Source organism: Drosophila novamexicana, unplaced genomic scaffold (assembly GCF_003285875.2).
Source record: "Drosophila novamexicana strain 15010-1031.04,08,12 unplaced genomic scaffold, DnovRS2.1 tig00001062-arrow-arrow-pilon, whole genome shotgun sequence".
In the NCBI taxonomy this organism is placed as follows: Eukaryota; Metazoa; Arthropoda; class Insecta; order Diptera; family Drosophilidae; genus Drosophila; species Drosophila novamexicana.
Window position 1 is genome coordinate 382811 of NW_020824838.1, and position 27180 is coordinate 409990.

The following is a 27180-nucleotide window of genomic DNA, read 5'->3' on the forward strand; positions in this document are numbered from 1 at the left end:
TCCCCTTTGCCAATTGTTGGCATGTGGGTAAAATTTTAGACTCGTGGAATGCGCGCGCGCGTTCGCCACAGCAACAAAAACAATAATGCAAGTGGCGCGGCGTTTGTTGACCAAGTCTACAGTATTGCACGATCTATTGCTGATCAAGACTTCTATAGTATAGCTCTGTAATTGGAATAGTCTGGGAAATACTTGCTGCTTCAAGTCGATCGTGTGCTGAGGAAACTTAGAACCCATTCGGTTTGATGCGGTTCAATTCTGGGAAAATGCTTGAACATATATTAATTCAATAAGAAACAGATCGAGACTAAAAATAATGCATTACCCGATCCACACTGATCTTCCTCTTTTTATATAACAATTGATTCCAAAGGCAACTAAAGGATCTTCATCTTGTCATCTTGATTATCTTTTAACAAAGAATTGAACCCCATACTATGCAGTACAAACAATCTTTTTATTGTGGAGTACGAATCGATGTATTGGTTTATAAATTTTATTGCTTTTAAATGTTTATAATTTCTTGTTGTCATGTCAGGATTGATTCAGAAATTACAAAAAATTGACATTTCTTTTTTGTCCAAATCTTTATCCATTTGTCCTGTTATTATTTCATTCCTATGGAAGGGAGGCCACCATCTCTTTACATTTGCGACCAAAACTAAGTATAAACCATTTGGTTCGTATAGATACATTTTTGCTTAAATTATATAAAAGATGTGTATGTGTTTCATATGCAATCGAAACGTTGCAATTCTATGTACTAGCGACATGTTATGTCCTTCGTGTTTGCTTATAAGGTGCGCTCGACGGTTGCGGTGGTGGTCCACAATCTTATAAAATACTTGCGTTTACATTAGCGTTTGTAAAAGTAAGGAATTAATGTAAAGGTAAGCGTTTAAATGCGACGTGAGAAGCCACTACCACCGCCGCCACCAATGTTGCCAGGACCACCACCGGGGCCGACGCCGCCGCCGCCGCCACCGACATTAACGCCGCCGCGTGTTTTGCCATCATAGAAGAGCTCAATGTAGCGGGAGCCCATTTGCTCGCGGTGCCGCTTCATAGCCAGTTGCGAATCGTCGTACGTGTCAAAATAGGCGTCCGCGGTGCCGCTGTGCAGGCCTTTCTTATTGTAGTTAATGCGCACGTTAGCTGGGCGTATGGGATCAAAGAACTGAAAGATGAAGAAAGCAGGTTATCTTAAAGAATCACATCGGCTGCTCTGCTTTTGATGCTTACCTTGAACACATCATTTTCAAACGAATTGTAGGGAAGACCGCGCATGTGGATGGTGTAATACTCTACATCATTGTTGCGACCGCCCCCAATGGGACCAAAATTGCCTCCAACCGATCCAAAATTGCCGCCTCCATTGTTAAAGCCGCCACCGCCATTGTTGAAGCCGCCGCCACCATTGTTGAAGCCGCCGCCACCATTGTTGAAGCCACCGCCGCCATTGTTGAAGCCGCCACCATTGTTAAAGCCTCCTCCACCGCCGCCGGAATTGTTGCCAAAGTTACCAAAACCTCCGCCGCCACCGCCATTGTTGAAGCCACCGCCAGAGTTGCTGCTGTTATTGAAACCACCGCCATTTCCTCCGTTGTTGAAGCCTCCGACACCGCCGCCATTATTGAAGCCATTGCCTCCTCCGCCAACAGAGTTGTTACCAAAATTACCAAAGCCTCCGCCGCCACCGCCGCCGTTGTTGCCGAAATTTCCAGGCATGTCTGTAATGGAAAGCAAATTTTTCATTAGAAAGAACCAAGTGAGTTGGTTGGTTTAGGTTTGGCCAAAATGGGTTAAAAATATTTAACTATCTAATATGGTACATTAAATAGGAAGAGAAAAATCAACTATACGAGTTAGTTTTGCTTTAGTTAGAGCAGGAGGATTATTAGGAACTGTCCAAAACGCTGCTTGCACTAACAATTGAATCAAACCAAAGCCCCTGAATGCCCGAGGATTTTTGTATAGAATTAAACGCAAGCCCAAAGATTACGATTTCTTGTGTTGGTTCTTTAATTGTTACTTACCAAAGTTGTTACCATTGTTGTTGCTGCGATTATTTCCAAAATTATTAAAATCGCCAAAATCGTTGCCAAAATTGCCAAAATTCCCAGTGTTCTGACCAAAATTGCCATTGTTGCCGCCGCCGCCACCACCACCACCGCCGCCGACGCCGCCGGAGTTATTGCCAAAATTACCCGAGTTCATTAAACTGGGCAAATTGTTAAAGCCCAACATATTATTGGCGCCCACGCCAAAGTTGCTGTTGTTGCCCCAGTCTGCAAAAGAGAATGTTCAAAATTTGAACATTAGTCGAGCTCCTAATTAGTCATCATATACTTAGGCAAATGAGTCAAGATTCTAGACGATTTAATACAGGGATAAGCCGTGAAGGCTTTTTCCATGCCATTTGTTGTTCGTTAAGCCTACAATTTTACATCTCTGGACATTATCTTTGTTTTCCGCTATGGTGGATTTACTAAAATCGGTGAAAAATGTATATGTATATATATATATATATATATATTTATGTATATGTATATATAGGTATATCTCCGAAATGATGACAATCAGACAAAAATGGAATCCCCATTTTCCACCCATTTAGGTGGAGTATACCACAAAAAGTGAAAAACATCTCTAAACAACTTTCGCAAGGAACTTTTCATATATTAATCTTCAATTAAAGAGTGAGTCAATCAATATATTCTGATGTATATCTAAAATGCTTCAAAGGCTAACCCATTTTAGGGCATTCTGGGGCCAAACTTACCATTTCGTCCACCGAAATCGTTGCCGCCACGATTGGCGCCGCGATCGCGTATATCATAGGGTCCAGGGCGACCACCGCCACCACCACCGCCGCCGCCGCCCGTGGCACGCTTCATCTCAGCAATGGAGCTGCGGAAGATTTCAATATACCTAGGAGCAGTGAAAATGAGAAAAAGGTGAAATCATATTAGCAGGCTTGTGGAGAGAAAAGTACCATGCTTATAGAGAGGGGCTTGCTATGGCCGGCGGCGTTTTTTTTTTTTGTGAGTTAATGACACAATAATCCATATTATTAAAGAATGTCCTTGGTTAGATAAACACAGACAGTCAATGCTCTGAGACTTTTGATAAGAATATACTAAATGGGTAAAACAGTTAAATTAATTGAAGTATATAGAACTTATCAAAAGACTTTCTCTGGTTAATAGGTGTTATCAATTCGCTATCGTTGTTGCACCCAACCAGACCCATAGCCTGTGCTTTATATATAAAGTATGTGTATATATATGCACAATTAAATTACGTTTTTTGTTTGTACTGAAATAGGAATGTATATAAATTAGCTTTGTTTTATTTTTTCATTTGCTGATAATTGCAACATTTGAAAAGTTTAATTTGTTGTTGATTCATGTTACCATTTGAATGTTGAATGTTTATTGGCTGTTGTGCTGTTGTTGTTGTAGTTGGTAAATATGATGTGTAAGAAACCCACCTGTGCCCAATTTTTTCCCGATTTCGGCCCAAGGCTTGCTCAGTGTCATCTTGGCTTTCGAACTGAACGAAAGCTTCCCCAGTTGCACGACCCCTTCTGTCCATAACAAAAAGTATGCCCTCCCGATCCGTTTTGATTTCCAACCCTGCCCATGACGATAACCAACAAAGATTTATACAAATATATAGAGATATATATATTTATATATATATATATAATGCAGTTAACGATAGATACAGAGAATGAGAGATAGAGATTGGACGATATATATATATATTTGTTTTATAGAGAAGTAGTGAATTGTTTGCTTGTCTTATTGTTGTCCCTCGAAGGGAACTGTAAAAGTTCCTTGAGGGCCATCTAATTTAAAGGATTGCCTTCAAGTTATATTATCAATACGACGATGAAATCAATATTTTGTTAACTTTAATATCAAGTGTGCAGTAGAATTGTTAATACAAAGATCATACAAAATTTAACAGAATAAACTTGCTAAAATAAAACAAAATATTTAATTGCTAAAGAAATGATTAGAGGGCAAGACAACATATATCAATTAATATTGTTTATACTGGTATCATATATTAACAATTCTAAATGCATTAAAAAATAGAAACGTTGTACTTGGTTAGATAAATTCCAATTTTAGCGTGTGTGTGTGTGTGTGTGTGTGCGTGCTTGTGTATGTGTGCGTATTGGAAATGGAAATGAAATGAATTTTGAATAAGGCTTCATCATATAACGACCCCTGGTCCTTGGATGCAAACACCCCAGACGTTTGGGTATACAACTCAAATGGAGCCCAAGACTAACACTCAATTCGTGGCTCAACGCTATAGAAATATATATATGTGGGTAGAAATATATATATATATATATATATATATATATATATATATATATATATATATATATATATATATATACATATATATATTTATACACATGTTGTATAGATGCATTTGCATCAGTACGTTTTACGAGTTCTCCTTTGCCCACTAAATACATCTAAGAAAAAACAGAGGCACACACACGATTAGCGCATGGACTCACCGGTAAAGAACTCCTCGATCTGCTGCTCTGTGACAGCATAAGGCAGGCCACGTAGCTTGACAACGAAGGCGTGGCCATGGCCGCCCGTCTTGCGCATTGCCTCCTTAGCCTCCTTGGGCGTGGCAACAAAGACTTGGAAGCACAGAAGAGTTACAAGTTAATATTTGGGAAAGATGACTGAAGACTAGAGACCCTCACCCTCAATATAGCGATGACCCATGCTGGCCTTGTTAAGCTTCCGTGCCTCCTCGACATCATCCTGGCTGGCAACTTCGACGTACGCCTCACCGGTATTCTTGCCATCCACACGGCTGGTGACCAGATGTATTCCCTGCGAGCCATTGAGAACTTCTACATTGACCAAAAAGTCAAGAATCTCCTTGTGTGTTGCCGACCACGGCAGACCGCGTAGTCGTATAAATTTGGGACTCTCGCCAACGTTGCCGATTTTTACGTTGGAATCATCGTCAGCATCGTTCTGATCATTATCGTATTGGTCATCATCCTCTTGCTGCTGATCATTGTCATCGTTATAGTTGTCCTCATTGTTGTCCTGATTCTGGGCAAATCCTTGATTATACTGCACGTCTGCGTTCGACATGGTTTTTGTTTTCGAGGGCGGCAATTCTGTGATGGAGAGAAAGCATGTATAATATACAGATATATCAATGCGTACTATTCAGCAAATAACCATTAATTTATATTCAACTTTATTGCATTTACGTATTTTAACGTTTGCCTATAATGCCGCTTCGTTTTGCTTTTTTTTGCGGCGCTTACGCCATTTTGATTTTGCCTTTGCTAGTCTCATTTTTCTGTCGAATTTTTTCTCCACAATTACAGCTTTTTCAAGCTCGAAATTTCATAAATTTATTTACACATATGCACAGCTCAAAGCTTACCTCTTTTTGGATGTTTAGAATTTGTTACTAATCTTTTTATTAATTTGTTTCGGCACTTTTTGCACAATTTTTATGTATAAGGAACAGCACGCGTCCAGATTAGAGTTGTATCGAATCTTTCAGCTCGACGGAGCGACTCACTTAACTGAATGAACGATTTGTCGTTCATCTAGTTCGCATCGTTTTGTTCTGCCCTTGTCACTGTTATAGTAACAGTCGGCTGAAATACTATTATATCTTAAAAATTGGACATTTTCGACTATATCTGATATTTTCCAAATTATTTTAAATATTGCAATTTATTTAGCAACACTTGAAGTTTAAAGATAATGCAATAGAAAATGTTGGCGTTTATCGAGTTTAAATTTAACAGAGGCATGACACGGAACAAGTATGTCATCCTATCGATATAAAAGAACTAGGCGCTGAGCAGGGCTGAAGTAAATCATCGATTTGTCTAAGTATCGATGTCAGTGGCTATCGGTGTGACAGTGTTGGAGAGCGTTCAAGCACAACTTCGAAGAGAAAAATACTATATTTAAGGGTTCTTAAATATATTGTTGAAAATCATAAGACTTTTAAAGCTCAAATTGTTCTTTAATTCCATATAAATACTGGCAAAACAACGCACTCACGAAACCAGTTTGAATTTTAGCGCTTCCAATGATCGTGGCGGTCGCATTGGAGACCTTTTGGAGACTTTTGTTGTCATGACAATTGGCGCGCAATTCGATTCCTGTACGAGTTTGTTTGTTCAATAAAGTTTGTGCATTGATTTTTGTCAGAAAGCAGTGCAAAATAACAGTGACCGAAAATTAATTTGCAAAACTAGTAAATTTATAGAATTAATTGCGTTTTTTGCGTTTTATTTTCTTTGCATTAATATTGCTGGCACAATGTTTGTGCAAAAGAAAAAACTGGTTGAGCATGTACTTGCAATGCGTGCAAATGGTGGCAGTGGCAGCGATGATGATGAGGAGGAGGAGGACGAGGGCGACATTTTGCAGGTGCCAATTGAGAGACAACTAAACAATTAAATAATTAATTAGTTGCCAATTAAATTTGTAACATGTTCAATGCAAGATTATTATAAATAATTATTGCTTCAGTACGAAATGTAATGTAACCCTTTAGCTCCTTGTACTCGTTGGCTGATTATGTAATCCTTCAAATGGTGTAAAAACAAAAGAGAAAAATGAAAAATTGCAAATTAACTTATAAGAATGCGCTGTAGTTGAACAAAGCTAAAAAGAAATTTGGCTTATAAATAAGATAAACATATTCAACTAATCCATAAATTTCAATTTTATTTTTTAGTACACTTGTAATGCAGTCTTATGCAACTTCACTCTCGTTGCAGAAATAACCCTCGAGTTTAAAATATTGAAAGACTATAAACACACATACACACACTAAAAACTATAAACAATTGTAACTGTTAAATGCGTTTTGTGTTTTTTAGTGAGCTGAAAAACAAATTTTTGTTTTTGTGCTCACACGTTGTTTGTTCCTGTTGTTTTTTCTAGCTGCACCGTAAAAGCAAAAGTTCAAGTAAAAGTTGTTCTAGTTGTTCTTGTTATGGCAATTGTTGTAAGTAGTTTTGTATTTTGCAAATATTTTATTTATTTTAATATTGCGTCAACAGTTTTTGCAACGCAAGCAACGACAAGACATGTGTTTTTGAAACTAATATATACATATTTTTGGTCTTTCCCCAATTTTGAATTTTGCAATGGCGAAAACACTAAAATGATAAACAAAACAACCTATAATTTTATAAATTATATTTGATAATATTGAAATCAAATCAATATCGATGTTTGAAAATTCTGCGGCACCTGATAACCTTTAACTGCGCGTATTTTTTGGTAACTCCAACGGTTCGACGCGTTGAATACTCACAACAAAAAAAAACAATATATATAATCCATTAATATGGATATTTGATTAAATAAAATAAAACAATAAACATGGCCATGGACCCTGACGAAGCGCAGCGTCGACGCGAAGAATGCGAGCGCAAGGCGCGCCGTGGGGAGATGGATCCCCGTTTGGAGTTCACATTCCAGCTGCTGATAGATGCCACTCAGCTGCCGCGGCATCAGCTCATGGACTACATATTCGAAGGGGATATGGTAGCTTTTCATTTAATTAGCCTGGGCCGCATTATATTGATTTTTATATGTTTTACCAGCTCGATGAGATTAATCAGCTGTTTCTGCCGAACATGAAGAACAAGCTTCTGTGGTTCTATCAGGAGGTGGATGAGCCGGAACCTCCGCCAGTGGTGGATGCCAATAAGCCAGGACCTTCACGCACAGGCATGGCATCAAGCAGCTCGAAGACGCCACAGGGTATGTTGCACATCAAATGGATATACCAATATCTAGTCCATATATTGCCTACCCTTTTAGGTGGTGCCTCGCCCAGCGGCCTGCCGGCATCCAAACATAAGAAACTGTTCCTTACCGATGGCTGGACCTGCGCTTTTACCGGCGTGTGTATTTATATCTTTCGCGTGAACACGTCAAAGCAGCTGCCCGAGGAGGGATTTCAAAAGGATTTGTAAGTTTTTCGCTGCGGTTGATATATTCTGTACCCATTGAAAATGTTTTAAGGGGTATAATGGTCCTGTGCATTCCGTTTGTATAAAGCAGTGGATATTAGTATCAAAACTTATAAATATCGATAAGAGTTAAATACCTTCCACCAGTTTATCTTCGCTTTGAATCAAATCCCACGTGGTATCTGCTAGTCGGAAACTCTTGACTGATTCACTTTTGTTTTCCGTTTTAGTTTGCGCCTTTGTTTATCTTTCATAGATTTCCTTTTGTTTCGGCTAAACTTAAAAACTGTTATCTAAGAATAGCCAATTTTTGGTTTATTTGTTGGCACGCGGATTATCGGGGATTTATCCTACACACACACACGCACACACACACACACACGCACACATGATTGACTGACACTCCTCGAGGGTATTGGTAATTGAATATTTTGGTTGCCTTCTCTTCCCTAATTTATTCAGATACTGTGGCGTCATCGATGCCAAGAATATTGGCCTGGTCACATCCATAGAGCGTATTGTGGAGTTTGTGTTTATGCAGGCATTGGCTTTTCCCAGCCTCGAAGGCGATGAGGAGGACGTGAGCTGCGGTCTCATAAAGGGGCAACTGCTGCCGGGATTGCGCTCCTTCTGCAGCGCTCTGCGGGTTTGTGAGCAGGTCTGCGATCATTATAATGTGTTTACCGATGGGTGCGATATGTTTGATGGCTGCATAGCTGTCGAGGAGGTCAAGGACATGGCCAAGAATCAGGAATTCTGCACGCAGCTGGAGGAGCGCGTCAACAACTGGACAAAGGGCATACTCAAAATACTGGGCGAGAGTGAGCAGCTGCGCAAGGAGAACGATCACAGCGGACCCCAGGACGAGCTGGAGTATTGGAAGAAGCGTGGCGCTCAATTCTCACAGCTGCTCGCCCATCTGCAGGACAAGGAAGTGCAATTCACTCTCCATTGCCTCTTTCTCGCCGGTTCAAGAGTAATGCGGCAGTGGAAGGAAACCGATCGCAAAATAACATTCTGTTACAACGAAGCGCGCGACAATTCGAAGTTTATACAGGCCATGGAGACATGCTGCCATTCATTGTATCTGGACGATCCTGTCAGCATGAAGGAGTCCATATTGGCTTTGCTTCAGACGGTGCGTCTCATCTACAGTGTCTCACAATTCTACAATACTTCAGAGCGCACCTCGGCGCTCATGGTTAAGGTGAGTACCTGGAAGGCAGTTATCTATTGGTTATCTTTAACTTCCAAATAGAGATACATACTTATTGGCACTGCTGTCGTCATTCAAGAGCGCAATTTCCGTTTACTTTTATGCCTTATGCTTTTTCTGCTCGTGCCGCCACTTTTGCCATAAGCTTTCTATTTTATTGAGCAGCTGAATTGATTGATTTTCTGCGGGGCAGCAGCTTATATGGTGCTTGAGTTTATAAAGTTCACTTACCCTGGAATTTGCAATAGAGCTGCTTGAATAGCTTTCAGTATATTATTGGTTCGTTGACCTTTTGCACCTTGCTGTAGCTGTCACCTTCCGCGCGTGTCAAAACATGGGACTGTCAACAATAAGTGCATTGATATTTGCATTGAATATGACCTAAAAGGTGTTTTAAAAATAAATTTCATTTTGCATCGTTAAGTAAGACACATGGTTGCATTGGTATTGATGTATATTTTGGCGCGGAAAACGTTACATTTATAATAAAAAGCTTGCTTTACATTTTTATCAGATAACAAACCAAATGATCGAAACATGCAAATCCTACATCACTTGTCGCTGCAAGGAAACAATTTGGTCTCAAGATCGTAGTCTCATACGCACAAAGCTGAGCAACTGCATCAAACTGAACCACATCTATCATGAGACCTATTATACAGTTCGGGAGCAGCCTTTTCTGCCGCATCAGACACCATTTGGCTTCTCTGAGAACTTTGTTTTTGGTATGGGAAAAAAATAGTATAGTATACCTAATCCTATTTATCGCTCCTGTATAGGCAAGTTCGACACATTCTGCGAGCGTCTCTCGAAGATAATAAATATGTTCAATCTGATTGACGATTATAATCACTTGTTTGAGCGTCGCTTGGAGGGTCTGCTGCTGGGCGAAGCCTTGGAGGATGCCTCCAATCATTTTGAGGAAGCCAAAAAGGAGATCACTTCCAAGAAATACGATTATCTGGATCATCGCAATGCCGAATTTAATGATGACTTTGATCGGTTCATGAATAAAACCGATTCGCTAAAGGACACGATTGCCACGCTGATCGAGCGGGACTTTGACACTGTCTGGGAGACGCCTCAATGCATACGCTTCCTGGTGCGCTTTGAGAAGGTCAGCGAGAAGATACCACTGACCCGTATGGATGAGAAGTATACGAGAATTTTACGCTATGTGGAAAAGGAGGTCGATCGCATTTTAAAAACCTTTCGCCGGCAGCGTGACGATCCGCCACTGGCGCGCAATTTTCCGCCCATCGCAGGTCGCATTCACTGGTGTCGCGCCTTAAGTTTACATCTCACTGAGCTGATGGATGCGGTGATGGACCATGGGGTTCTTAGCACTCTGCCGCTGGCCAGAGATCTCGATGTCCGCTTTAATAATGTGCTGGACGTGCTGCAGGAATATGAGGATGAGATTGTATCCATTTGGTTGGATCAGGACATAAGTGTGGCAGATGCCTGCTTGCTCCAGCCGCTGCTCTGTCTACAGGGCGATCGCTTGTTTGTAAATTTGCATCCGACAATTCCATTGCTTATACGGGAGGCCAAGATGCTGGCCAAGCTAAAAATCGAGCTGCCCATTGTGGCAGCCACGCTGATGAGTCGACAACAGTACTTCATTACCATTCAGGACTCGCTGAACGTGAGTCTGCGCTAGATGTACCCCAACTATTTCCTTTGTTAATTTGCATTTCTGTGCGCAGAGCCTTATCAAAATGTTTCTGTCAACGGTCAAGGCTGTCAAGCTGGAGGTGCGTCCACTGTTCCTGCCACAGCTGGTTCGTCTAACGGCCATGCTGAAGCCGGGTCTGCATAGCATCAATGTAAGTGGCGCATTCTCTACGCTGACGTCAGCACCTGACAATTACGCTTCCGTTTTGTAGTGGACCAACCAGAACTGGACACAATTCTATGAGCGCTGCAAACAGGCCATTGAGACCTTTGAGGTGCTGGTGGCGCGCGTACATGACATCTACTCGAACCGCATACTCAACGTGCTCATGTGGATGCAGGAGGTATCGCTCCAAATACTGCCAGCAGGTGGGTACTCTACTGCCACAGCTGCCAGTATATAATTGCTGAACCCCATACCTGGGTTTATATTTAATTTTATGCTCTCGAAAACTTTGCACATTTGTTTCCTGACGCAGACGATGAGATCTGGACAGTTGATGAATTTTTGGAGCGCAGCGAGGAGGCGTGCAGGTAAATTTGCTACCTGTCAGCTCAGCTAGCGCTGGTGCGTGTGTGGCATGTGGCAACAAAACTCGTTTGAACTTTGCCATCAACTTGGCTGCCTGCGGTAGACTTTGTTGGCTTTTGTGTGATTTATTGAATTTATCAATTTTAATTTATGTATGAGGTTTTCCATTTGCATAGATAGAAAACTTGATCTGCATGTGAAAGAGTGTGTTTGTGTGCGGTGTGTGCGAGTGGGTTAGGGAAGCACAATTGGTTTTTCTTTGCACTCAACTTTTAAGTTTAATGAAAGCATATTCTCAGGGCATTCGTCATTAAGTGTAGTTGAATTGTCCCCAAACTATTTGATTTGCTCTTCTATTCACTATTTTTAAACGATTTTACAGGTGAATGCGTAGTCAATCAGCAGCAAATAAAAGCTTTTTGTTTTAACGTGCAACTATATATATATTTATATATATATATATATATATATATATATATATAATTATAATATATTTTTGATCTACAGAAAAGCTGCCATTGAACTTAATCGGAAAAGTCAAATGGTCTCGGAGGCAGTGGAGGAAGTCTTGAATTTGGTGGACAAGGCAACGGAGAAATTTAAGGAGATTGCCGGGGATGATGTGGTTACGTTGTTCGATGGTAAGTCGTGCAATTGTTATGTAGCTAAACTAAATATATGCAAAACTCTGGCCAATAGCCACCCCCAAGGGCGAACAGACGGGCTCGGGAGGACGCAAATTGGAGGACGGCGCTGCAGCTGCAGGAACTTCAGGTGCAAACACGTCAGGAGCAGGAGCAACATCTGGAACTGGTACAGGTGGGGGCGGCCAACAGCAGGACTGGAGCATTTTGTGGTCCTGTTTTGAGAATCCGCTGACGCTGCTCTCCACTTCAGATAGTTTGCCCAAGGGCATGCAAGTGAGTTCTTCTTATGACAAACCAGAGACGCACTTAATGACCTTTTATCTGTTTTAGGACATGGTATGCAATGCCGTCGTAGAAATGCGTCGCTATTATAGTCGCAAGGTCATCGATGTGCTGATTAAGGTGATACGTGCGGCGCTGGACACAATGCGGCGTCGGTTCATCGCCGATGAGCATGAGACGGCATCAAAGAAGCCGATCTTTGCGTTACACGCGCAGCTGCAGATACCAAATGTGGTTATCAAGCCGAGTCTGGACGAGCTGCAGGATATATTGGTGACGGCTGGCAAGAATATCACTGGCATTGCGAAGGGTGTGGCGCAATGGACTAGCGGCAAGGATCCGCCGGTTCGTACCACACCGCTAAATAGCTTCGCAATGTTCACAAAAATCTTGTCTTACCAACCGCAGCAAGTTTCGATGACGGCGCAGCCGCGCGTCGGGCGCAATCACACGGACGCCGCTGGTGGGTCAAAGAATCGACGCCGCAAAATCTATTGCCTAGCCTCTGAGGAACGACCACAGATGCCCCATATGCTCAAGAGCTTCTACTCGGCTATTATGGATAACAAAGAGGTGGCCAAGGCACTTAATCAGCTCTCCAGCTGCACCAAGAACATCAAGCCGGAGATTCAAACCTACATCAAACGCTGGAAGCCCTATCACTTTCTTTGGAAAAACGATCGCACCACGCGGCAGCTGATGGAGTTTGGACTGCAGCAATTTGAGTCCACTTTGCGTTGCCTGGCGGAACTGGATGCAAATCTGCTCGTTGAACCGGACATGGAGATCTTTGGACAATGCGTAGCGGTCTATAATGAAAGGCTCAAGTATGGTTTGGCCATTGAGATCAAGTGTGAGTAGTCCAGCTGGTTTTTATCATATATGATAAGTGATATTTTAAAAGCAGCACAACTTCAACATCATTTTGATTTATTTGTTGAGTGTTGATAGAGATCAAGTTTCATTTAAAATGGACTTAGATTATCATTTTGCCTGCAGTTTTGTCTTCTAAGCTTATCATAGATTATACGCAGTATTTATTCGGTGAAGTATCTTAACTAAATATCTAAATCTATATATTGATGAGTGTATGGGTCATATATTCATCCACATCTTTCTTGCGCTTTAATAAGGCTTTCTTGAGTTTTTCTTACCTTCGGCTACCCCAACAATTTATTTCCCCACCCATCTACCTTGTTGTGTTGTCTAACCCACATAAAGTTCGTTTCTAATTCCCAACGGCAACACCTACGACATTTAGCGGCTTATCAGCCACAAATTTGACACCCACACGCACTCACGATTGCTAGACAAATAGTCTTAAGCAGGCAGCTATTCAAATTTATTGGTTTCCAATTAAGTGATAAAATATATTTGGCCGAATTAGCTGTGCAAAGGAAGCACCGGGAAATAAATGTGCGTTTGTGAGGGACAGACAACACCTGATAGGTTGCCATGTCTGAATCCATGAATGCCAAAGCGAAAATCAATTAGCCCCCTGCCCCGCATTGTCAGCTTGGCGCGAATTGATTAATGGGTTTCGATATTCTTCGTAGGTGTAAACACTTTTCGGTTGTTTCTATTTTCAGCCTGCAACCACAAAATTGGCCAGGCCATGAAGAAGAAGTATAAGAAGGAAATGGATTATGTTTATGCGGTGATCAATGAAATGGATCGTAAACTGGACCGGCCCATACGTGACCTGGACGATGTGCGCATGATAATGGAGACATTAAGCAAGATACGGGAACAGGAGGTTGACATGGAGATGCGCATAGATCCCATTGAGGTGCGTTCTAAATCTGCCACAGATTCTTGCTCATTCATTGTCCCAACTACCAGGAGGCCTTCAATGTTCTCACCCGTTATGAGGTGCAGGTGGAGCGGGAACAATTCGATTTGGTGGACAATTTGCGAGCAACGTTTCAGAATTTGCTAGCCGGAGCACTGCAGGCGCAGGTGAAGCTGTTGGATATGCAGCCGGCGTTCCAGGGCGATTTGCGCAACAATTTAGACAACTTTAAGCAGGATAAGTTTGCCTATGTGACGGAATATCGCACAGCGGGACCCATGCAGGCGGGTCTGACCCCGCGCGAGGCTTCGGACCGTTTGATTTTGTTCCAGAATCGTTTTGAGGGCATGTGGCGCCGCCTACAGACGTACCAAAGCGGCGAGGAACTCTTCGGTCTGCCACAAACGGATTACCCAGAGCTGGGCCAAATACGCAAGGAACTCAATTTGCTGCAAAAGCTCTACAAGCTCTATAATGATGTTATTGATAGGGTTAGCAGCTACTATGATATACCCTGGAACGAGGTGGACATTGAGGAGATTAACAATGAGCTGATGGAGTTCCAGAATCGTTGTCGTAAGCTGCCCAAGGGGTTGAAGGAATGGCCCGCCTTTCATGCTCTGAAAAAGACCATCGATGATTTCAATGACATGTGCCCGTTATTGGAGTTGATGGCGAATAAAGCCATGAAGCCACGCCATTGGCAGCGGATCATGGACGTTACTCGCTACATCTTCGAGTTCGACTCGGAGGGTTTCTCGCTCAAGAACATACTGGAGGCGCCGCTACTCAAGCACAAAGAGGACATCGAAGACATTTGCATTAGTGCCATGAAGGAGAAGGATATAGAGGCCAAGCTAAAGCAGGTGACCAACGAATGGTCCGTACACGAGCTGCAATTCATGAGTTTCAACAATCGCGGCGAACTGCTGCTGCGTGGCGATACCACAGCGGAGACCATCGGCCAGCTAGAGGATAGTCTCATGGTGCTTGGCTCACTGCTATCGAATCGCTATAATGCGCCCTTCCGCAAACAAATCCAGCAATGGGTCTACGATCTGTCCAACTCCAACGAGATACTGGAACGCTGGCTGCTCGTTCAAAACATGTGGGTCTATCTGGAGGCTGTCTTTGTGGGCGGCGACATAGCCAAGCAGCTTCCCAAAGAAGCCAAGCGCTTCTCTAAAATCGACAAGTCCTGGCAAAAAATCATGCAGGTACAAAATAGTTTTTATTTGATTTTCATGTATCGCATTTTTTAAATTCTTTCGTGCAGCGCGCTCACGAGACTCCAGGTAAGTCAAACGAAAAAAGTTATTTCGAATATTTTTCATAGAAATTAATTGTTTATATTTAAGTATAACATACCATTATATAACATATAACATAGGTCTAACGCTAACTATTTCATTTTCCCTTAAACATAAATATAACTATAATTATAAATCCTTTGAATATGATTTTAAAATAATAAAACAGGCGTTGTGGCCTGTTGCGTGGGCGATGACCTGCTCAAGCAGCTGCTGCCTCATCTTCAGGAGCAGCTAGAAATTTGCCAGGTACTAATTTTATAAAACTAAGAAGAAAAAATACATTTATGTATTTAATCTCTATCTAGATTACATTAATTATTTGTATTTGTTTCGCACCATAGAAATCCTTAAGCGGTTATTTGGAACGCAAACGCATTATGTTTCCGCGTTTCTTCTTCGTATCGGATCCAGCGCTGCTCGAGATACTTGGGCAGGGTTCCGATTCCCATACTATACAGAATCATTTGCTGAACATCTTCGACAATACCAAATGCGTCAAGTGAGTGCAAATAAAATGAAAGCCAGCACACGCACCAATTAAATACTCTACTCTTTCAGATTCCATGATGTTGAGTACAATAAAATGATGGCGATTATTAGCAGCGAGGGTGAGATGATACAGCTGGATCGGGCCATACGTGCCGAGGGCTCGGTCGAGACATGGCTAACTCAATTGCTGGTCACAGCACAGCAGTCACTGCATTCAATAATACGCACCGCATATGCGACAATAAACGATCCGAATTTTACGCTGTTGACTTTCCTTGAGAAGGTGCCGGCTCAAATCGGTTTATTGGGTATACAAATGATTTGGACACGCGATGCAGAAATGGCTCTGATGCAGGCCAGGCATGAGAGGAAAGTCATGTCTGAGACGAATAATAAGTTCCTCGAGATGCTCAACACCCTTATCGATCAGACGACACGCAATCTATCCAAGCGTGAGCGAACTAACTTTGAAACATTAATCACTATTCATGTGCATCAGCGCGATATCTTTGATATACTGGTAGGAGATTATCGACTAAGGCATACACTTCTCTAACATATACTCCTTCATTAAGTACCGCATGAACATCAAATCCTCGAACGACTTCGAGTGGCTGAAGCAATGCCGCTTCTATTTCAAGGAGGATTTGGACAAGACCTGGATATCTGTCACAGATGTTACCTTTACCTATCAGAATGAGTATTTGGGCTGCACAGATCGTTTGGTCATAACGCCCTTAACGGATCGGTATGTGATTTATCAACACAATATTTGCTTTTTTTTTGTTGTACAATTTAATTCAATTTTTCGTCAACGTCATACGCTTCAGTTCTTGTCATGTGTGGGTGTTGCTATAAATTGAATTAAAAAGTTTCCGTTTAAATTGCATAAAACTGGCAGCTTGGTAAAGTTAATTTTAACTTTGAAGCTTTAACCATATTGTAAGTAACTAAAAGATAAAAGCTAATGGCAAATCACAATCTGTGCGCAGAAATGTGGCATCATTCAGATTTTGCATAGAGACAATGTCAAGTGAAACCACATGCGAGGTCTGAAATAGTTTAGCTTGTTGTACATATGAACATATTTCTACCTATTTAATACAATTTAAAGAGTTTTTGTGTAGAATACTTGCTGGAAGTTTGCCTAAGATTTCATCTAAATTAATGATTTAATTCTGTTATCTCAAACAGAAATTCTCTGTTTACATTGCCGCAAATGCTCCATAAAGTTCTATAGGTTAGACAGGAGTTGCCCCGCGTCCTCTACTATGAATGTTAGGTGGCCCGGTTGGCGTTTTTTATATAAATAATTACTGTCAATTAATAAGTTAAAAAAATAAAAAAATGAGCATATAATTAACTTTTTTGAGAACCTTCCGGTTCTATTAACGTCAGACTTTTTTACCGACTCTAGGGTTGCAAACGCCTTGTCGTCTCTTCAAGTGCTTAACGTGTTAAAAATTACAAGCGTTAAGAAACGAGAAACGCAAAGTATGCGTACCAATTATAATCTATATTTTGCTAGTCAATAAACTCTCCAACTTTAGACAATACATGCCACAAATAATGCTTAACTAACAGGTTACTCACATAATCATTGGCTTACTCATAGCTTCACTTGGAATCCCAATTAAAATTCAGTCTCGTAGCTACTGTCATATCATTCAACTTGATTGCTTGCACGCAGGGTACCGGAGGAAGAACTTAAGATAAATTAATTTATTGTATTTACATTTCTTGTGGCACGTGCTAAAACTTTTGCACAGCAATCGACAAATTTTTGGGTTGGGCATTTGCCGCACTTCCTTGCGCTGGCCAAACAAAACTCAAACATGGGCAACAATTGCTGGTCGGCACTTAAACAAGTTCAAAGTCGATACCAAATGGCAACAGACAGTGGCAACAAACTGTGGCAGCCACTGTGGCAGCATTGGAATCCTTTTTATGGTCCTGCTCAACGACTGGCAGCCCACGTAGGACGATGATGACGACGACGACGACTACCAGGACGACGTCGTTGACATGCTCGCAAAGATAAATTTCACTTAGCGGAATATAAATAAAGTTTTTGGACACCCAAAACGTTGTTAAGGGCCCCGCGGAAAGCCAGCCAAGTGCCGGCATATTTCATCAAACATCCCGAGGCGTTTTTCTCCATACACTTACAACGGGTATTATGATTAAGTCGCAAAGCGTGGGTGCTATTGTTGGTGGGAGCTAGGCAGCCATAAACTGGACTAGACATATGTACATTATTATTATTTTATAAAAAATTTATTAATTTATTTTAATACAACTGGTCTATTGAGGACTGCATCCCATTCTCTTATCATCATATCTCAGCTTTCAGGCTGCCTTGAATACATTTGGTATATATGTTTCTAATGAATCGAAAAAGTATATCGTAATGCAAACGTAGTTTTATTTGGTCGAAGATGGAGTTCTTGTAGGTTTCTTCAGAAGTCATAATCCAACTTCTCAATTAACGATAATAAATAAAGAAATTTTATAATATATATCAGACTTCAGTCAGAATTCAAGTTGTTATAGCTATATAATTAATTATTAATATATCTATTGGTGCAAGGATATTTCAACTTTGCCTTGCCGCCGACAGCTTTTCTGCCTATCTTTCGTTTTTTTCGCACCGCCTCCTGCTCCACCATTGTTTGTCTTACTCAGCGTAATCTTTGGGCTCGATGCTTTGCTGTACGTCATTGTAAATTTGCGTCTATTTTGATATCTTGGCGGCAAGGATGCCAAAGGGAATAGCTTAGCATTTGGCTGCCAGCACCTGCTTTAGCTAAATGGGCTGTGTTATGCGGCGTATACGCAATTCATGCTCATGTTAAGTTCAGTTGCCTCCAAGGAAATAAAGAAAATAGAAATAATAAAATAAATATAACATATTAATTTCTAGACTTTTGCATTTTAAATGCAATTTTCTGTGGCCTTTCCATGTATCGTCCCCTTCGTCTTCATCTTCCAGTTGCTACATTACTTTGGCCCAGGCGCTGACACTTAGTATGGGCGGCGCACCATGTGGACCGGCGGGCACGGGCAAAACGGAAACAGTGAAGGATATGGGCAAGACGTTGGCCAAGTATGTTGTCGTTTTTAATTGTTCCGATCAAATGGATTACAGGTAAAACGCCCACAAGCAAAGTACTTAAAATGCAGCCCACATCGGTGGGCAACAACTCATTCAATTTCGCACAACTCTCTTTTTCCAGGGGTCTGGGACGCATCTACAAGGGTCTGGCGCAGTCCGGCAGCTGGGGCTGTTTCGACGAATTTAATCGCATTGAGCTGCCCGTTCTCTCTGTGGCCGCCCAACAGGTGGCCGTTGTCCTCACCGCCAAGAAGGAGAAAAAGAAGACATTTCTATTCACAGACGGCGACACCATCGAAATGAATCCCGAGTTTGGCATCTTCATAACCATGGTGAGTATTTTCAATTATTTTCTGCTACACTATCTATCAGCCCTTGGTGCCTAGCTAATGAGTCTTCTAATTCAACTAGTGCATTTTATCACGCACTCAACTCAGCTCAATTGCATTTTCTTCAAATTTACTTTACGCTTATTTCATTAAATTGCATCGCAAATTGCACCTGATGCATACCTTATGTTGTGTCTGAGAAAGAGTGTGTGTGCTGGCTTTGACAAACTCAAGTAACGCTTTTTGCTTTCTTACCTCCCAGTTCAATGAATGGCTCATTTATGTGGGCCATAAATTGATCTATTAATATTTTGATTATACCCAGTACACATAAAAAGTATATAAAGAGTATCCTTCAGCTTGCCTAATTTTCATATGGATATATAACAGGCAGCAGTCTGTAATATGTACTTAAATTTATTTTTAAATAAGACATGTTATCCCTTTGTCTGTGTGCGTTTCATTTCGTCCGAATCCATAAAGGCTGACACACCAAAATGTGTACTTTGTGCATAGATTTTAATGTACTAAATTTAGCCTGACGTTGACTTAAATTTATCAAATAAAGATAAGGCTCAGGCCTAAGACTTCCAATTTTATTTGTACAATAAACCAAACGGCAACAGTTGCTTAGCTCAAACTAGTGCCAATAAAATCTTTTTTTTTTCAATGTGTATTTTTTTTTTAATGAAAATGTGCTAGGGGATATTAAGCGATTGAAACTAAAGCCAGTTTCGAGCCGTGAACGTTTTTTTATTGCTTGCTATATAGAAAATTGTAAAAATGCTATGTGAATATATTTTGCAAAAGCGTTTTTTCAGTCAAGCCAAATTTAAAAACCAGGCAAAAATGCAATGCACCACAAAAACACACTAAAAAAAAAATTCCAAAAAGATGTGTCAAGCGCAAGGCTTTCAAGCCAAATTGATATTTATTAAATATACATATAGGTTCTCGTTAAAAATTTTTTTTTGTAAAGAAGCGACAGCAATCTCTGGTCTGGAAAAAATAAAGCATAAAAAGCAAACACATTAATGTCGCTGGGAGGTGAGAGAAAGTGACAGCAGCTTTTGCAATGCCGCGTTATTAGTCATGTGAAATTTTGCTCAACTTAAGCGATAATAAAATTGACAGCAACACATACACACAACCAGCTAGACATGTATTTACTTTGGGCCACATTTGCTATCCTCTCTGAGAGCGTATACAGAATGTGATTATTCCTGGCTTTTAGACGAGTAAATGGCTTATTCACAGACAGCCAAAAACTGGCGAGTGCCGTATTTTAATTACCAACGTTGGCAACTATCAATGGGTAATGTGATTAGCTGCTGCCGACTAGTGATAAAGCCGGAACTCTTATATAATGTGCACACAGTGGCAACAACAGTGACAACGGGGCAGCTTTTGGCTGGCTTTGGGTATTCGTGTCGTATGCACAATTTTAATTTGCTTAACTGAATTATTGGTCGCATTTATGTAACATTTTTAGCCCCTTTAGCGTGCATTTTGATTCTGATGAAACATTATGTGACAGCTAACACACATAAACATACGCACACACACATACACACACACACCCACACCCACACACACCCACACCCACACACACACACACACACACACACACACACCCTGTCCCGCTGTCGCATTCCCTGTATGTGCGACCCAGTTTATTGGCTAAATCCTTTGTTGTGGCTGCTTTGCTTATTTCTGTAGGCAACACCCAGGCAGGCAGCCCAACAATAACGCTTGTCACATGCGCTTGCCACGCCCACCTCGCTCCTCCAACGCATGGACACTGTTTACATTTGGATTAGCGTAGCTCAAAATCGATTGGGGCTATTTTGTTAAGTTTTGTTTTTTTTTTTATAGCTAGTTTCTCAAATGCTGCTCATATCAAATGTCCCCGTAAATTGACAAATGAGTTTTCACTTTTGGCTAACATGGGACAGCTTTTCCGTCTAACAAGTTGATTGCATGTCTAGATTATATTCCCCCAATTTAGCTATAACCACTTGCTACTAATTTGATTGGATATGCTGGCAATCGAATATCATTTAAAATCAACTCAAGTCCAGTCCTTACGAGGCTTACAAATTTTAGACAAGTGCATATAGATTGTTTTTAAAGATTGTTTATAATTGAGCGCAAACTTTTTTGAGGCATACTTAAAATTTAGTTCCATATTCATACATTTATATATTTATCCATCTATCCAACTATCTTTACTCTCATACAAGGTCTTAAATAGCACAGCTTTAATTTTTTTTTTTTGTTAAAAATTCCATGAGGATTTCTTTCAACCAGCCTTATTTCATTCCCTAACAGTCTCTAAGCTCGCGAACTGATAGAAAGCCAGCCTGACTGACTGACTGAACTTGTGAATGGGTGAGAAGCGCATGAAGTGCGAGTATGATAAATCAATTTGTATTTGATAAACTTATTGATGACTGCGACTTATGCGAGTCGCTCGCAGATGCATCAAAATGTACCACCAGGTGGTTGAATAATGGCTGCCAGGTGGCGAAGGGAAAAGGGTGGGATAAGGAGGGGATTTTAGAGGTGTGTGTGGTTTTATCGTACTATGTATGTGTGTGTTAGGATTTAACGTAAACCAAGCACAATATTTGCAAGCATTTGCTATTTATTTGCTGTACACACAGCCAGTGCAATAGAAACTTGTGTAAAGCGATTTTAAATGTTTACCCACGTGGCATTCAGAATCCTGGATATGCTGGTCGCAAGGAGCTGCCGGAGAACTTGAAAATTCAATTTCGCACGGTGGCCATGATGGTGCCGGATAGACAGATAATCATAAGAGTTAAATTGGCTAGTTGTGGCTTTTTGGAGAACATCACGTTGGCACGCAAATTCTATACCCTTTACAAGCTGTGCGAGGAGCAGCTAACCAAACAAGTTCACTATGATTTCGGTCTAAGAAATATATTATCGGTGCTGCGCACATTGGGCGCAGCAAAGCGCCGGAACTCTAAGGATAGCGAGAGTACGATTGTGATGCGGGTCCTGCGCGACATGAATCTATCCAAGTTAATAGACGACGATGAGCCATTATTCATTTCGTTGGTGTCGGATTTGTTTCCCAATCAGGTGAGCTAAAAATCGATGTCTATAAAAAATAAATGGGTATTTCTAATCAATTTCTCTAACAGACTCTCGAAAAGACCAACTACCCTGAATTGGAAGCAGCTATACTACACCAAACGGAAGAGGCTAGTCTGGTCTACCATCCTCCATGGGTTCTAAAGCTAATACAGCTCTATGAGACGCAGAATGTGCGACACGGCATCATGACCTTGGGCCCCAGTGGCGCAGGCAAAAGCACCTGCATCCACACCCTAATGAAAGCCATGACACAAATGGGCGATAACCATCGAGAGATGCGCATGAATCCCAAGGCCATAACGGCGGCTCAGATGTTTGGACGCCTCGATGTGGCCACCAATGACTGGACCGATGGCATCTTCTCGGCATTGTGGCGGAAGACGCTTAAGCTAAAAGCTGGCGAGCATATTTGGCTGGTTCTGGATGGCCCTGTGGACAGCATTTGGATAGAGAACTTGAACTCTGTGCTGGATGATAATAAGACCCTAACCCTGGCCAATGGCGATCGGCTGACCATGGCGCCTACGGTTAAGATCATCTTTGAGCCACATAATATTGATAATGCGTCGCCGGCAACGGTTTCACGCAACGGCATGGTCTACATGAGCTCCTCCGGCTTGGATTCTCGACCGAGTAAGTTTTTCTTCTAAAAAAAAGCTTGTTTTTATTCACAATTTTGAATCCGGCAGTTGTTCAAGCATGGCTCAAGAATCGCGCGCCTGGTGAGAAGTCTACGTTCTCGCATCTCTTTGAGCAGACCTTTGTCGAGGTCTATAATTGGGGTGCACAGAATGTGAAGCTACAAATGCCTGTGCTACAGTGCAATATAGTGCAGCAGATGCTGTTTATATTGGAGGGTCTAATACCCTCCAAAAAGGATGATGAGCAGGCTGTGAGCTTGTCCAGCAAGGAGAGTCAAGATGGTAAGTTGTTATTGAAAACGAGTTAGCCCATAGCAGCTATACCCATCCGAAACATTCAATCATCAGCGGCCAAGCGTTTTGAGCATCAAAAACAAATCGAAGACGCGCGACGGCAATCGATTGGCAGTCAGATTGTCGGTAAAGTATACAATTTGTAATACCTAATAGATAAATGTAAAACGTAAAACTGTTCTCGTAGAGCTAACTTTCCAAAAAATCATTTAAATTAACTCTGCTAAAAACTGCTTCTGTATGCTTGTATTGAGCTGGTGCTGTAACCCTTTAATAATTCCCTAAATAATCCTACTAATTGCACCCTCTTTACTATTCCATGTGTGTTCAGGGAAGGAAACCGGCGTTTGTTTTTAAAATGTATCGTCCACTAAATTAAATGTTTTTATTTTCTAACGGTCTTGCTCTTCAATTATGCGACTAGGGGTATATAATGTTATTGGATCTTGTTTTTAATTCGTTCTGGATACGTTTTGATACAAACTCGCCTTTCCTTCCCACATTGTGTGCGTCCAATTGTTGTCGTTCCTATGTAAACCTGTGTCTCTGTCTTTCACTAACCTCTCCAATATTTGTGTTTCATCATTTGTGTCGTCTATGTGTATGCTATATGTGTGTCCGTATCTTAATGATTAACTACAGTCATTATAAATGATGAGCTTTACTTTAACAGACGATGTGCCCGATGAAAGCGCCGTGCTGGAGAAGGAGGATATGTGTACGCCAGAGCATTTGCAGCGCTTGTATGTATTCGCGTTGGCCTGGGGTCTAGGGGGTTATCTCTCAACTAGCGATCGCGTTAAAATGCATCTGTTTGTTAAGGAATCGTTTCCGCAGTTGGACTACCCGAAGGGTAGTTCCCATGAGAATACAATATTTGACTTTTTCGTTTCTCCAACGGGCGTGTGGCAGTCGTGGAAGACGCTAGTCACACCCTACATGTATCCGGAGCTTTCCACACCGGACTATTTAAGCATTCTGGTGCCCATTGTGGATAATGTGCGTATCGACTATCTGATTGGCACCATTGCCAATCAGGAGCGCGCCGTGATGGTCATCGGCGAACAGGGCACCGGCAAGACCGTCATTATGAAGAACTTCATGAGGAAAATGAACATTGAGACCTACATGGGCAGGTCGTTTAATTTCTCATCAGCAACCAGTCCTTATCAGTTTCAGCGCACAATCGAAAGCTATGTGGAGAAGCGTGTTGGTGTCACTTTTGGACCACCCGGTGGTCGTAAATTGATCGTCTTCATCGATGACATCAATTTGCCCGAGATCAATGAATGGGGCGATCAGATAACCAACGAGATTGTGCGACAGTCCATGGACATGAAGGGCTTCTATAGCCTGGAGAAACCAGGCGATTTCACCACCATTGTGGATGTACAATATGTGGCGGCCATGGGCCTGCCCGGCGGCGGACGCAATGATATACCATCTCGCCTGAAGCGACAGTTTTGCGTCTTTAATTGCAATATACCCGACAACGACTCCATTGATAAGATCTTCCGCGTTATCGGTGAGGGTCATTACAATGCCAAGCGCGGCTTTGTGCCCGAAGTTCGTAATCTGGTCAAGAAATTGATCCTGGTGACACGCCATCTGTGGCAGCGCACGCGCGAAAAACTATTGCCTACGCCGGCCAAATTCCACTACGTATTCAGTCTGCGCGACTTGTCGCGTATCTGGCAGGGCATGGTTGGCACCTTATCCACAGTGATTACCGCGGAGAGCGTGCTCATGTCATTGTGGAAGCATGAGTGTACGCGTGTATTTGCCGATCGTTTTACCACATTCCAGGACAAGGAATGGTTCGGCTCAGAGTTGGCGGCGCTAGTGCGCGAGGAGCTGGGTGAGTCCCATTCCCAAATGATAATACCGAATCCGGTGTTTGTGGACTTCATGCGGGATGCCCCCGAGCCGACTGGCGAAGAGGGCGAGGACACTGATATGGAATTACCCAAGGTCTATGAGCCGGTGAACTCTCATAACTCGTATGAAGCGCTTCGCGAGCGTCTCGTTATGTTTCTCGCCCAATTCAATGAGATGGTGCGAGGCTCCGGAATGGATTTGGTGTTCTTCCCAGATGCAATGCTGCATTTGGTGAAGATCTCCCGCATCATTCGGCATCCGAGAGGCAACGTCATGCTGGTCGGGGTCGGAGGTTCTGGAAAACAGTCGCTGACGAAATTGGCATCATTCATTGCCGGCTACAAGACATTCCAAATTGCGTTGACGCGTTCGTACAATGTGGCCAATTTTTTAGAGGACCTAAAGCTGCTCTATCGCACCTGCGGCGTTCAGGGCAAGGGCACAACCTTTCTCTTCACCGATATGGATATCAAAGAGGAAGGTTTCCTCGAGTATCTCAATAATATACTCTCGAGCGGTGTCATATCAAATCTCTTCTCGCGCGATGAACAGGCCGAAATCGTGCAGGAGTTGACGCCGGTCATGAAACGCGAAAATCAACGCAAAACAGCGACCCCGGAAAGTGTGATGGAATTCTTTTTGGCGCGCACCTGCACCAATTTGCATGTGGCATTTTGTTTCTCGCCCGTGGGTGAGACATTTAGGTCGCGGGTGCAGCGTTTTCCCGCCTTGGTCTCCGGCTGCACCATCGATTGGCTGCATCCGTGGCCCAAGGACGCATTGGTCTCGGTTGCCAGACACTTTCTCAGCCACTTCGAGATTGAGTGTACACCGGCCGTTAAGGAAGAGCTGGTTAATGCGCTCGGCTCCATTCAGGACATTGTTGCGGAAACATCGCACGAATATTTCCAGCGTTTCCGTCGCGCCACTCACGTGACACCCAAGTCTTATCTGAACTTCATTGCCGGTTACAAGAACATTTACCAGCTCAAGCAGCAAGAGCTGCGCGATGGTGTGGAGAAGATGGATACAGGTTTGGAGAAACTGAAAGAGGCCTCCGCCTCTGTTGAGATCCTTAAAAAAGATCTAGTCGTCATGGAGGAAGAGCTAGTCGAAGCCTCAAAAAACGCTGAATCTGTGCTAGTTGAGGTTACCGAGCGTGCAATGCAAGCGGAGATAGTCAAGAATCAGGTGCTCATTGTCAAGGACAAGGCCGAGGCTCTCGTTGCATGCATTGCTAATGAGAAGGCCTTGGCCGAGGAGAAGCTGGAGGCGGCAAAGCCTGCCTTGGAGGAGGCTGAGAATGCGCTTAACACTATCAAACCCGCTCACATAGCCACGGTGCGCAAGCTAGGTCGACCGCCGCATCTCATCATGCGCATCATGGACTGCGTGCTCATCCTGTTCAAACGTAAGCTGCATCCCTGCATACCCGACTCCGGTACACCGTGCCCCAAACCCTCCTGGCAGGAGTCGCTAAAGGTCAGTCACGTTCGCTTCCAAACTAATTCTTACTCCAGGCTACTCACTGATAATCCATAGATGATGGCTAGCGCCACGTTCCTGCTGCAACTGCAGAACTACCCCAAGGATACAATCAATGACGAGATGATTGATCTGCTGCAGCCCTACTTCCGCATGGAGGACTACAACATGGACATGGCGCGTCGTGTATGTGGTGACGTTGCTGGTCTCCTTTCCTGGACAAAGGCCATGGGCTTCTTTCATAGCGTCAACAAGGAGGTGCTTCCGCTGAAGGCAAATCTCACGTTGCAGGAGGCGCGCCTCAAGGTAGGTTTGCTAAGTAAAATGTGAAATGCCCTAAACTCGCATGT

At 42.4% G+C, this 27180-nt stretch overlaps 2 protein-coding genes across 4 annotated transcripts in view; one reads left to right on the forward strand and one right to left on the reverse strand.

The window, feature by feature from the left end:
- Nucleotides 1–480: 480 nt before the first annotated feature.
- LOC115766133 (heterogeneous nuclear ribonucleoprotein H2) lies at nucleotides 481–5583 on the reverse strand. Of its 2 annotated transcripts, XM_030709954.1 has the most exons (8): nucleotides 5449–5583; nucleotides 4745–5173; nucleotides 4547–4678; nucleotides 3494–3638; nucleotides 2783–2931; nucleotides 2037–2288; nucleotides 1243–1730; nucleotides 481–1177 (listed from the first exon to the last, which is right to left on the reverse strand). In XM_030709954.1, the coding sequence occupies exons 2-8, from the start codon at nucleotides 5145–5147 to the stop codon at nucleotides 899–901; spliced, it is 1848 nt and encodes a 615-aa protein (XP_030565814.1). In that variant the 5' UTR covers nucleotides 5148–5173; nucleotides 5449–5583; the 3' UTR covers nucleotides 481–898. The 2 variants fall into 2 exon arrangements, with proteins under 2 accessions (XP_030565814.1, XP_030565815.1); XM_030709955.1 differs by lacking the exon at nucleotides 2037–2288 and having other exon boundaries at nucleotides 5449–5580.
- A 761-nt stretch (nucleotides 5584–6344) lies between these two features.
- Nucleotides 6345–27180, forward strand: part of LOC115766145 (dynein heavy chain 5, axonemal) — a 31687-nt gene continuing 10851 nt past the window's right edge. The window contains exons 1-29 of one of the 2 annotated variants that reach the window (XM_030709980.1): nucleotides 6345–6455; nucleotides 7446–7583; nucleotides 7643–7802; nucleotides 7863–8013; nucleotides 8477–9221; nucleotides 9745–9955; nucleotides 10010–10878; nucleotides 10940–11059; nucleotides 11120–11276; nucleotides 11387–11441; nucleotides 11947–12080; nucleotides 12139–12359; nucleotides 12417–12713; nucleotides 12777–13221; nucleotides 13958–14157; nucleotides 14211–15377; nucleotides 15437–15455; nucleotides 15640–15719; nucleotides 15815–15972; nucleotides 16032–16482; nucleotides 16538–16710; nucleotides 18955–19110; nucleotides 19199–19409; nucleotides 22131–22517; nucleotides 22580–23165; nucleotides 23222–23455; nucleotides 23522–23593; nucleotides 24141–26827; nucleotides 26888–27136. In XM_030709980.1, the coding sequence (XP_030565840.1) occupies nucleotides 6345–6455; nucleotides 7446–7583; nucleotides 7643–7802; nucleotides 7863–8013; nucleotides 8477–9221; nucleotides 9745–9955; nucleotides 10010–10878; nucleotides 10940–11059; nucleotides 11120–11276; nucleotides 11387–11441; nucleotides 11947–12080; nucleotides 12139–12359; nucleotides 12417–12713; nucleotides 12777–13221; nucleotides 13958–14157; nucleotides 14211–15377; nucleotides 15437–15455; nucleotides 15640–15719; nucleotides 15815–15972; nucleotides 16032–16482; nucleotides 16538–16710; nucleotides 18955–19110; nucleotides 19199–19409; nucleotides 22131–22517; nucleotides 22580–23165; nucleotides 23222–23455; nucleotides 23522–23593; nucleotides 24141–26827; nucleotides 26888–27136 (10644 nt within the window). The remainder of the gene's footprint in view (nucleotides 6456–7445; nucleotides 7584–7642; nucleotides 7803–7862; nucleotides 8014–8476; nucleotides 9222–9744; nucleotides 9956–10009; nucleotides 10879–10939; nucleotides 11060–11119; nucleotides 11277–11386; nucleotides 11442–11946; nucleotides 12081–12138; nucleotides 12360–12416; nucleotides 12714–12776; nucleotides 13222–13957; nucleotides 14158–14210; nucleotides 15378–15436; nucleotides 15456–15639; nucleotides 15720–15814; nucleotides 15973–16031; nucleotides 16483–16537; nucleotides 16711–18954; nucleotides 19111–19198; nucleotides 19410–22130; nucleotides 22518–22579; nucleotides 23166–23221; nucleotides 23456–23521; nucleotides 23594–24140; nucleotides 26828–26887; nucleotides 27137–27180) is intronic. The other variant, XM_030709981.1, reaches the window with a different exon arrangement.

Bases quoted from the DNA above. Each gene is read 5' to 3' on its own strand.
- LOC115766133 (XM_030709954.1), bottom strand. From the start codon at position 5,147: ATGTCGAACGCAGACGTGCAGTATAATCAAGGATTTGCCCAGAATCAG. The intron at 3,639-4,546 runs GTGAGTCCATGC...CGTCATGGGCAG, and splicing joins GATCGAGGAGTTCTTTACCG to GGTTGGAAATCAAAACGGAT. The intron at 1,731-2,036 runs GTAAGTAACAAT...TTTCCATTACAG, and splicing joins CAACAATGGTAACAACTTTG to ACATGCCTGGAAATTTCGGC.